At 39.8% G+C, this 12939-nt stretch overlaps 1 protein-coding gene across 1 annotated transcript in view; it reads right to left on the bottom strand.

Moving 5' to 3' along the window:
- LOC115125028 (collagen alpha-1(XI) chain-like) overlaps positions 1-12939 on the bottom strand; it is a 255449-nt gene that overhangs the window by 214308 nt on the left and 28202 nt on the right. The window contains 2 exon segments of the mRNA XM_065006101.1: positions 150-312; positions 6429-6642. Of these exon segments, the coding sequence (XP_064862173.1) occupies positions 150-312; positions 6429-6642 (377 nt within the window).

The raw sequence follows: 12939 nt of genomic DNA, 5'->3' as shown, positions 1-12939 counted from the left end.
CAACAACACTGTGGCACAGTAAGCAACGGCCAATGTCCTTATAATTTTCACACAATTTCACAGTATTGTTACAACCTCATAGTGTGGAAATATATATAAAAGACAGGAAAATCACGTTTTGCACTACACTGGGCCTTTAATGTTCTTACCTCAAAAACTTCTTCATCCAGAATCCTGGTTCCAAAGACAACGATGCCGTCAGTATTGATGGCCGCCCCGTCGCTCCTCTTCAGTGGCCTGCTCAGCTTCTTCTTACAATCCACAATGATGGTCACACTCTTCTTCTCCACACTGATGGCCACGCGATGCCATCTACACACGGACAGAGGAGGACGTGGGTTAGAGATATATGACAGATTTTGGAGGAGAACATGAAACGTATGTGGTGTATTTGTTGATGTTGAATGGTAAAACCTGAGCACAGGTTGGACATTTACAGTATGGTATTAGTCAGAGATGATCTACCATCTGGTATTAGTCAGAGATGATCTACCGTCTGGTATTAGTTAGAGATGATCTACCGTCTGGTATTAGTCAGAGATGATCTACCGTCTGGTATTAGTCAGAGATGATCTACCGTCTGGTATTAGTCAGAGATGATCTACAGTCTGGTATTAGTCAGAGATGATCTACCGTCTGGTATTAGTCAGAGATGATCTACCATCTGGTATTAGTCAGAGATGATCTACCGTCTGGTATTAGTCAGAGATGATCTACCATCTGGTATTAGTCAGAGATGATCTACCGTCTGGTATTAGTCAGAGATGATCTACCGTCTGGTATTAGTCAGAGATGATCTACCGTCTGGTATTAGTCAGAGATGATCTACCGTCTGGTATTAGTCAGAGATGATCTACCGTCTGGTATTAGTCAGAGATGATCTACAGTCGGGTATTAGTTAGAGATGATCTACAGTCTGGTATTAGTTAGAGATGATCTACCGTCTGGTATTAGTCAGAGATGATCTACCGTCTGGTATTAGTTAGAGATGATCTACCGTCTGGTATTAGTCAGAGATGATCTACCGTCTGGTATTAGTTAGAGATGATCTACCGTCTGGTATTAGTTAGAGATGATCTACCGTCTGGTATTAGTCAGAGACGATCTACCGTCTGGTATTAGTCAGAGATGATCTACCGTCTGGTATTAGTTAGAGATGATCTACCGTCTGGTATTAGTCAGAGCTGATCTACCGTCTGGTATTAGTCAGAGATGATCTACAGTCTGGTATTAGTCAGAGATGATCTACCGTCTGATATTAGTCAGAGATGATCTACCATCTGGTATTAGTCAGAGATGATCTACCGTCTGGTATTAGTCAGAGATGATCTACCATCTGGTATTAGTCAGAGATGATCTACCGTCTGGTATTAGTCAGAGATGATCTACCGTCTGGTATTAGTCAGAGATGATCTACCGTCTGGTATTAGTCAGAGATGATCTACCGTCTGGTATTAGTCAGAGATGATCTACCGTCTGGTATTAGTCAGAGATGATCTACCGTCTGGTATTAGTCAGAGATGATCTACAGTCGGGTATTAGTTAGAGATGATCTACAGTCTGGTATTAGTTAGAGATGATCTACCGTCTGGTATTAGTCAGAGATGATCTACCGTCTGGTATTAGTTAGAGATGATCTACCGTCTGGTATTAGTCAGAGATGATCTACCGTCTGGTATTAGTTAGAGATGATCTACCGTCTGGTATTAGTTAGAGATGATCTACCGTCTGGTATTAGTCAGAGACGATCTACCGTCTGGTATTAGTCAGAGATGATCTACCATCTGGTATTAGTCAGAGATGATCTACCGTCTGGTATTAGTCAGAGATGATCTACCATCTGGTATTAGTCAGAGATGATCTACCGTCTGGTATTAGTCAGAGATGATCTACCGTCTGGTATTAGTCAGAGATGATCTACCGTCTGGTATTAGTCAGAGATGATCTACCGTCTGGTATTAGTCAGAGATGATCTACCGTCTGGTATTAGTCAGAGATGATCTACAGTCGGGTATTAGTTAGAGATGATCTACAGTCTGGTATTAGTTAGAGATGATCTACCGTCTGGTATTAGTCAGAGATGATCTACCGTCTGGTATTAGTTAGAGATGATCTACCGTCTGGTATTAGTCAGAGATGATCTACCGTCTGGTATTAGTTAGAGATGATCTACCGTCTGGTATTAGTTAGAGATGATCTACCGTCTGGTATTAGTCAGAGACGATCTACCGTCTGGTATTAGTCAGAGATGATCTACCGTCTGGTATTAGTTAGAGATGATCTACCGTCTGGTATTAGTCAGAGACGATCTACCGTCTGGTATTAGTCAGAGATGATCTACCGTCTGGTATTAGTTAGAGATGATCTACCGTCTGGTATTAGTCAGAGCTGATCTACCGTCTGGTATTAGTCAGAGATGATCTACAGTCTGGTATTAGTCAGAGATGATCTACCGTCTGATATTAGTCAGAGATGATCTACCATCTGGTATTAGTCAGAGATGATCTACCGTCTGGTATTAGTCAGAGATGATCTACCATCTGGTATTAGTCAGAGATGATCTACCGTCTGGTATTAGTCAGAGATGATCTACCGTCTGGTATTAGTCAGAGATGATCTACCGTCTGGTATTAGTCAGAGATGATCTACCGTCTGGTATTAGTCAGAGATGATCTACCGTCTGGTATTAGTCAGAGATGATCTACCGTCTGGTATTAGTCAGAGATGATCTACAGTCGGGTATTAGTTAGAGATGATCTACAGTCTGGTATTAGTTAGAGATGATCTACCGTCTGGTATTAGTCAGAGATGATCTACCGTCTGGTATTAGTTAGAGATGATCTACCGTCTGGTATTAGTCAGAGATGATCTACCGTCTGGTATTAGTTAGAGATGATCTACCGTCTGGTATTAGTTAGAGATGATCTACCGTCTGGTATTAGTCAGAGACGATCTACCGTCTGGTATTAGTTAGAGATGATCTACCGTCTGGTATTAGTTAGAGATGATCTACCGTCTGGTATTAGTCAGAGATGATCTACCGTCTGGTATTAGTTAGAGATGATCTACCGTCTGGTATTAGTCAGAGATGATCTACCGTCTGGTATTAGTTAGAGATGATCTACAGTCGGGTATTAGTCAGAGATGATCTACCGTCTGGTATTAGTCAGAGATGATCTACCATCTGGTATTAGTTAGAGATGATCTACCGTCTGGTATTAGTTAGAGATGATCTACCGTCTGGTATTAGTCAGAGATGATCTACCGTCTGGTATTAGTCAGAGATGATCTACCGTCTGGTATTAGTCAGAGATGATCTACCATCTGGTATTAGTCAGAGATGATCTACCATCTGGTATTAGTCAGAGATGATCTACCGTCTGGTATTAGTCAGAGATGATCTACCGTCTGGTATTAGTCAGAGATGATCTACCGTCTGGTATTAGTCAGAGATGATCTACAGTCTGGTATTAGTCAGAGATGATCTACAGTCTGGTATTAGTTAGAGATGATCTACCGTCTGGTATTAGTCAGAGATGATCTACCGTCTGGTATTAGTTAGAGATGATCTACCGTCTGGTATTAGTCAGAGATGATCTACCGTCTGGTATTAGTCAGAGATGATCTACCGTCTGGTATTAGTCAGAGATGATCTACCGTCTGGTATTAGTCAGAGATGATCTACCGTCTGGTATTAGTCAGAGATGATCTACCGTCTGGTATTAGTCAGAGATGATCTACAGTCGGGTATTAGTTAGAGATGATCTACAGTCTGGTATTAGTTAGAGATGATCTACCGTCTGGTATTAGTCAGAGATGATCTACCGTCTGGTATTAGTTAGAGATGATCTACCGTCTGGTATTAGTCAGAGATGATCTACCGTCTGGTATTAGTTAGAGATGATCTACCGTCTGGTATTAGTCAGAGACGATCTACCGTCTGGTATTAGTTAGAGATGATCTACCGTCTGGTATTAGTTAGAGATGATCTACCGTCTGGTATTAGTCAGAGATGATCTACCGTCTGGTATTAGTTAGAGATGATCTACCGTCTGGTATTAGTTAGAGATGATCTACCGTCTGGTATTAGTCAGAGATGATCTACCGTCTGGTATTAGTTAGAGATGATCTACAGTCGGGTATTAGTCAGAGATGATCTACCGTCTGGTATTAGTCAGAGATGATCTACCGTCTGGTATTAGTTAGAGATGATCTACAGTCGGGTATTAGTCAGAGATGATCTACCGTCTGGTATTAGTCAGAGATGATCTACCATCTGGTATTAGTTAGAGATGATCTACCGTCTGGTATTAGTTAGAGATGATCTACCGTCTGGTATTAGTCAGAGATGATCTACCGTCTGGTATTAGTCAGAGATGATCTACCGTCTGGTATTAGTCAGAGATGATCTACCATCTGGTATTAGTCAGAGATGATCTACCATCTGGTATTAGTCAGAGATGATCTACCGTCTGGTATTAGTCAGAGATGATCTACCGTCTGGTATTAGTCAGAGATGATCTACCGTCTGGTATTAGTCAGAGATGATCTACAGTCTGGTATTAGTCAGAGATGATCTACAGTCTGGTATTAGTTAGAGATGATCTACCGTCTGGTATTAGTCAGAGATGATCTACCGTCTGGTATTAGTTAGAGATGATCTACCGTCTGGTATTAGTCAGAGATGATCTACAGTCTGGTATAGTTAGAGATGATCTACAGTCTGGTATTAGTCAGAGATGATCTACAGTCTGGTATAGTTAGAGATGATCTACAGTCTGGTATAGTCAGAGATGATCTACAGTCTGGTATAGTCAGAGATGATCTACCGTCTGGTATAGTCAGAGAGATGCCAACAGATTTAAAACTTTAAACTAGGTTGTTCTTGTTGAAGATAATTTGATCTTCTCAGAAAAATTCCTAGCTAAACAAACAATAAAACAATAAAATTACAGTAATTGAAACAGGCTAACTCTACTTTACAAGTTTTGGAAAACAGATAAATCAACCACAGACATTCAAGTTACATACCAATGCAACGCTTCATTTCACTGTAGACAATTGTATCAGACACGTTTTTGCAAAATGTTTCAAATTAGCAAAGAGTTCACAGTCAGAATATTAATGTTACAGTTAGGTAATTTATGAAGCTCATACTCTTTTATTTGGACAGTTAACTACACATCAACAACACAGACAGCTGCAAATAATTTGGCAAAAACGATTTGTAATTAAAACCCTGCCAAATAAATAATTGGGTTACTCAAAAAAAAATACAGCCATCCCACAGTTATATTCCTTATGTTTTCAATAACTAAACAATGACGCATATCAATATAATAATTGTGCATTTTCAGTGATTTGTTTGGGTCTGTTAGAAGCCTTGAATACGTTCTTGAGAATTCCCGAACACTTAGATATTGTAAGCCCATCTTGTAAAACATAGCTTATTGTGCATTTGGAAAGTATTCAGAGCCCTTGACTTTTTCCACATTTTGTTACGTTACAGCCTTATTCTAAAATGTATTTAAAAATATATATATGTTCTCATCAATCTACACATAATACCCCATAATGACATCACAATACCCCATAATGACATAATACCCCATAATGACAAAGCAAAAACTGGTGGTTCCAAACTTCTTTCATTCAAGATTGATGCAGGCTACTGTGTTACAATCCTGTCTCTGAGTTCTACGGACAATTCCTTCGACCTCATGGCTTGGTTTTTGCTCTGACATGAACTGTCAACTGTGAGACCTTATATAGACAGGTGTGTGCCTTTCCAAATTATGTCCAATCAATAAAATGTATCACAGGTGGACTCCAATCAAGTTGTAGAAACATCTCAAGGATGATCAATGGAAACAGGATGCACCTGAGATCAATGTTGAGTCTCATAGCAAAGAGTCTGAATACTTATGTAAATATGTTTTTTTTCTGTTTTAACATTTTTCATACATTTGCAAACATTTCTAAAAACCTGTTTTCGCTTTGTCATGATGGGTTATTGGGTGTCGATAGTTGAGGACATTTAAAAACACATTTAAATCCATTTTAGAATAACATAACGAAATGTGGAAAAAGTCAAGGGGTCTGAATAGTTTCCGAATGTACTGTAGGGGGCATGGAGTATGTCTGCAGGAAGAACTCAGTAAGGCCACAGACCCTCTCAGAAACATCTTGCCGTCCTCCATGTACAACATCAAAAGCACAACAAGCATAAAACTGCACACCGATGAGCATCTTCTAACTTCTCGTAGATTCAGTCAAACTTCAGTTACTTACCTGAGGAAAGAGAAATACTAATACTAACCCAAACAGCGCCTCACCTTACCCCAACCCTAATCCTGTCCGTAACATAAAATACCTTGTTCTGTGATACGGTAGTGATGAGTTACTCAGGTGTCTCAGACTTCACTTACTTGCCGTCAGCGAGGTTGATGGATCTGAACAGTGGGTAATCCTCTGGGGCAGGTTTTCCATGCTGGTCTTCGTACAGGAAGACAGGAGAGCGTCCCACCTCCACACCCAGCTGCTGGACCCCCTGCTCGTTATACACAGACAGCAAGAAGGACTGGCTGCCTGCCTTGGGCTTGATGGTGAACATCACTGAGAAGTCCTCTGGGAACACTCCTCCTGGTGAAAGAAGAAAAAGAAGAGAGAGGTTAATTTATTCATCTGATTGGTTAGAGAGGTTACTTTATTCATCTGATTGGTTAGAGGGGTTAATTTATTCATCTGATTGGTTAGAGAGGTTAATTTATTCATCTGATTGGTTAGAGAGGTTCATTTATTCATCTGATTGGTTAGAGAGGTTAATTTATTCATCTGATTGGTACGAGAGGTTCATTTATTCATCTGATTGGATAGAGAGGTTAATTTATTCATCTGATTGGTACGAGAGGTTCCTTTATTCATCTGATTGGTTCGAGAGGTTCATTTATTCATCTGATTGGATAGAGAGGTTCATTTATTCATCTGATTGTCTCTGTTTATTTGGATCCCCATTAGCTGCCAAACTTCTGGGTAATCATCAATGTGTAGCGCCAAAAGTGAAGGAAAAAAGGTTAGAGGAGGGCGAACAGCAAGTAGATAGGTTAGCTTAGCAATATGACATCATCAAACCCAGAATAATAAGAGGTTAAAGGTGGACGTGGTAATATGACATCATCAAACCCAGAAAAGTTAGAGAGGGTAGAGGTGGACGCAGCAATATGACATCATCAGACACAGAAAAGTTAGACAGGATAGAGGTGGACGCAGCAATATGACATCATCAGACACAGAAAAGTTAGACAGGATAGAGGTGGACGCAGCAATATGACATCATCAGACACAGAAAAGTTAGACAGGATAGAGGTGGACGCAGCAATATGACATCATCAGACACAGAAAAGTTAGACAGGATAGAGGTGGATGTGGTAATATGACATCTAGGGCTGGCAAAATTAAAGAATAACCCTATAACCGGATGAAGACCAGCATGAAAATAAAACAACTGTTATAACCATTGTAAAAACAAATCATAACCGGGGACAAAAAGATGCTTTTGAAGTCCAAAAGACAAAAAAGAAAATAAGGCTTTTGAAATGTAAATAAACAGACAGACACACAGACGCACACGAGGGCTGTCAAATCAAGATTAATAATAATAATAATAATAAACTCAGCATAAAAAGAAACGTCCCATTTTCAGAATCGTGTCTTTCAAAGATAATTTCGTAAAAATCCAAATAACTTCACAGATCTTCGTTGTAAAGCGTTTAAACACTGTTTCCCATTCTTGTTCAATGAACCATAAACAATTAATGAACATGCACCTGTGGAACGGTCGTTAAGACACTAATAGCTTACAGACAGTAGGCAATTAAAGGTCACAGTTATGAAAACTTAGGACAGTAAAGAGGCCTTTCTACTGACTGAAAAACACCAAAAGAAAGATACCCAGGGTCCCTGCTCATCTGCGTGAAAGTGCCTTAGGCATGCTGCAAGGAGGCATGAGGACTGCAGATGTGGCCAGGGCAATAAATTATATACTGTGAGACGCCTAAGACAGCGCTACAGGGAGACAAGACGGACAGCTGATCGTCCTCGCAGTGGTAGACCATGTGTAACAACACCTGCACAGGATCGGTACAGGATTGCAGGTGCCATGGTGGAAGAGTGAAGTAACATCGCACAGCAAGAACTGGCAAATCTGGTGCAGTCCATGAGGAGGAGCTGCACTGCAGTACTTAATGCAGCTGGTGGCCACACCAGATACTGACTGTTACTTTTGATTTCGACCCCCCTTTGTTCAGGGACACATTATTCCATTTCTGTTAGTCACATGTCTGTTTGTTACTTGTTCAGTTTATGTCTCAGTGGTTGAATCTTGTTATGTTCATACAAATATTTACACATGGTAAGTTTGCTGAAAATCAACGCGGTTGACAGTGAGAGGATGTTTAGTAACGTTTAGTGTGGAACAAACAGCTGACTGGAGACGTGACGGCTGGGAAATCGTTCGGTTGAGTCCGTTTCTGCGGTAACATGGACTCTTAACAATGTGATGAAACTTTGTTGCTCCTTGCTGAAACAAGCAAGGTGTTGTCGCAAACGAGTCTCCGGTTGCCTAGGCAACGCCCCCTCCCTGCAGCAGCAGCACATGCAGTCAGGAGCAGGTTATTTATTATTTTTGGTATATTTTATTAGGATCCCCCATTAGCTACTCTTCCTGGGGTTCCACACCAAACATGAAACATGATACAGAATGACATAATACAATAGAACACAGAACACAGAACATGAATGACATAATACACAATGACATAATACAGAATGACATAATACACAATGACATAATACACAATGACATAATACACAATGACATAATACAGAACGACATAATATAGAATGACATAATACACAATGACATAATACACAATGACATAATATAGAATGACATAATACAGAATGACATAATACACAATGACATAATACACAATGACATAATACACAATGACATAATACACAATGACATAATACAGAATGACATAATACACAATGACATAATACACAATGACATAATACAGAATGACATAATATAGAATGACATAATACAGAATGACATAATACAGAATGACATAATACAGAATGACATAATACACAATGACATAATACACAATGACATAATACAGAACGACATAATATAGAATGACATAATACAGAATGACATAATACACAATGACATAATACACAATGACATAATATAGAATGACATAATACAGAATGACATAATACACAATGACATAATACACAATGACATAATACACAATGACATAATACAGAATGACATAATACACAATGACATAATACAGAACGACATAATACACAATGACATAATACACAATGACATAATACACAATGACATAATACACAATGACATAATACACAATGACATAATACAGAACGACATAATATAGAATGACATAATACAGAATGACATAATACACAATGACATAATATAGAATGACATAATACACAATGACATAATACACAATGACATAATACACAATGACATAATACACAATGACATAATATAGAATGACATAATACACAATGACATAATACACAATGACATAATACACAATGACATAATACAGAACGACATAATACACAATGACATAATACAATAGACATCAATAGACAAGAACAGCTCAAGGATAGAACTACACACATATTTAAAAAGGCCCACGTAGCCTACATATCAATGCATACACACATACTATCGAGGTCAAATAGGGGAGAGGTGTCGCTTTATCTGTTTTCTGAAACCAGGTTTGCTGTTTATTTGAGCAATATGAGACGGAAGGAAGTTCAATGCAATAAGGGCTCTATATACCTCTATATAAGGGCTCTATATACATCTGCACATTTTCTTGAATTTGTTCTGGATTTGGGGACCATGAAAAAGACCCCTGGTGGCATGTCTGGTGGGTTATAACGGTGACCGGGGTCAATTTTCCTCACCAATAACCGTCACCCAAAATTCCATGACTGTTACAGTCCTAATGACATCATCGTATTTCTGGGAGACTTCCTGTTTCTATACTTTTTGTTTTTACCTTTATTTAACATGGCAAGTTTAAGAACAAATTCTTATTTGCAATGACGGCCTACCCCGGCCGACGATGGGCCAATTGTGCACCGCCCTATGGGACTCCCAATCAGGGCCAGATGTGATTCAGCCTGCATTTGAAACAGGGACTGTAGTGATGCCTCTAGCACTGAGATGCAGTGTCTTTAGACCGCTGAGGCCACTCGGGAGCCCAGAATTCAATGCTTGTCCTTAGTTACACCCATCCTCGAGGACACATTCAAATGATCATGTCAATCTCATGGACTGTTAGCCCTCACATCCACAGCTTTTGTCTACTTGAGAGGGGTTACATTTCCCTCAGCTGCATCCTTCAGTTTACCAGACGAAGTGTTAGGGTCAGGCTCGTAAAATTACAGATTCGTACCTTTAATTTTCCTCCCAATTATAGTAGATACTAATTACTTTAATTTAAGTTTAAATGTGTCCTTTGTTGCTGGGTACTTTAAGAACGTATTAGACCAACTGGCTAATCTTGAAAGTCACAAGTGATCTAATTGGACAATTCATTTTTTACAAGGTGTGTGAAAAGAGAACAATCTAAACCAAATGTAATTATTTAACTAACCGTTAACTAGAATGAAATAGGTTGCTGGTGATGAAATAAAAGCTGAATCGTTCTCTTTTAGACTGGGAATCGTTCTCTTTTAGACTGGGAATCGTTCTCTTTTAGACTGGGAATCGTTCTCTTTTAGACTGGGAATCGTTCTCTTTTAGACTGGGAATCGTTCTCTTTTAGACTGGGAATCGTTCTCTTTTAGACTGGGAATCGTTCTCTTTTAGACTGGGAATCGTTCTCTTTTAGACTGGGAAACTGTAATCCACTTCATTCAATTGTATTTGAGCCTATTTGACTGAAATTCCCAGTCTTTAAAACCAGTAACATTTCCAGGCAAATTATTTTTTGGCCTAAAATCACAGAAAATCTCACTTGTTCATTTAATCTCCTGCTATTTTGTGCCTTTATTTTTTTCCTTCGCTGTCTGGACAATTTGGCAAAGCGCCAACACTCACAGACGGAGGAGAAAGTATTTAACAAGCCACTGTTTCTAGTAAAGTTGTATACAATATCCTGTCAGTACGGGCCAAGTAGGCAACTAGCGTCTTAAACGGTCTATGTTTTCAACCAGAAAGAGGGTCAACGGCTCCACAGGACAAGAACCAGCTTGGTCCTGTATTTATCCTTTGAGCTAATAAATGCTTGGTCGTTGTCCTACGTGTCCTTATGGTGTAGACCCTATCATTCTGTATCCGCAGTCTTCCTTCATACATTAAACATCTCAATTAACCTCCCTTATCCCCACAGTGTAGGCCCTATTCTATCAATCCATTAATCCCTACAGTGTAGGTCATATTGTATCTATCCATTAATCCCCACAGTGTAGGCCCTATTCTATCAATCCATTAATCCCTACAGTGTAGGTCATATTGTATCTATCCATTAATCCCTACAGTGTAGGCCCTATTCTATCAATCCATTAATCCCTACAGTGTAGGTCCTATTCTATCAATCCATTAATCCCTACAGTGTAGGCCCTATTCTATCAATCCATTAATCCCTACAGTGTAGGCCCTATTCTATCAATCCATTAATCCCTACAGTGTAGGTCATATTCTATCTATCCATTAATCCCTACAGTGTAGGTCATATTCTATCTATCCATTAATCCCTACAGTGTAGGTCATATTCTATCTATCCATTAATCCCTACAGTGTAGGCCCTATTCTATCCCTACAGTGTAGGCCCTATTCTATCCCTACAGTGTAGGCCATATTCTATCTCTACAGTGTAGGCCCTATTCTATCCCTACAGTGTAGGCCCTATTCTATCCCTACAGTGTAGGTCATATTCTATCTATCCATTAATCTCTACAGTGTAGGCCCTATTCTATCTCTACAGTGTAGGCCCTATTCTATCTCTACAGTGTAGGCCCTATTCTATCCCTACAGTGTAGGTCATATTCTATCCCTACAGTGTAGGCCCTATTCTATCTCTACAGTGTAGGCCCTATTCTATCTCTACAGTGTAGGCCCTATTCTATCCCTACAGTGTAGGCCATATTCTATCCCTACAGTGTAGGCCCTATTCTATCCCTACAGTGTAGGCCCTATTCTATCCCTACAGTGTAGGCCCTATTCTATCCCTACAGTGTAGGCCATATTCTATCCCTACAGTGTAGGCCCTAATCTCTCAGCTAATCATCTATCCCTACAGTGTAGGTCATATTCTATCCCTACAGTGTAGGCCCTATTCTATCCCTACAGTGTAGGCCATATTCTATCCCTACAGTGTAGGCCCTAATCTCTCAGCTAATCATCTATCCCTACAGTGTAGGTCATATTCTATCCTTACAGTGTAGGCCCTATTCTATCCCTACAGTGTAGGTCATATTCTATCCCTACAGTGTAGGCCTTATTCTATCTCTACAGTGTAGGTCATATTCTATCCCTACAGTGTAGGCCCTATTCTATCCCTACAGTGTAGGCCATATTCTATCCCTATAGTGTAGGCCCTATTCTATCCCTACAGTGTAGGCCCTATTCTATACCTACAGTGTAGGCCATATTCTATCCCTACAGTGTAGGCCCTATTCTATCCCTACAGTGTAGGCCATATTCTATCCCTACAGTGTAGGCCCTATTCTATCCCTACAGTGTAGGCCCTATTCTATCTCTACAGTGTAGGCCCTATTCTATCCCTACAGTGTAGGCCCTATTCTATCCCTACAGTGTAGGCCCTATTCTATCTCTACAGTGTAGGCCATATTCTATCCCTACAGTGTAGGCCCTATTCT

The sequence above is a fragment of the Oncorhynchus nerka genome, linkage group LG20 (assembly GCF_034236695.1).
Source record: "Oncorhynchus nerka isolate Pitt River linkage group LG20, Oner_Uvic_2.0, whole genome shotgun sequence".
Lineage (NCBI taxonomy): Eukaryota > Metazoa > Chordata > Actinopteri > Salmoniformes > Salmonidae > Oncorhynchus > Oncorhynchus nerka.
Note: the sequence above shows the minus strand (reverse complement) of the source record. Positions and strands in the feature narration are given on the sequence as shown.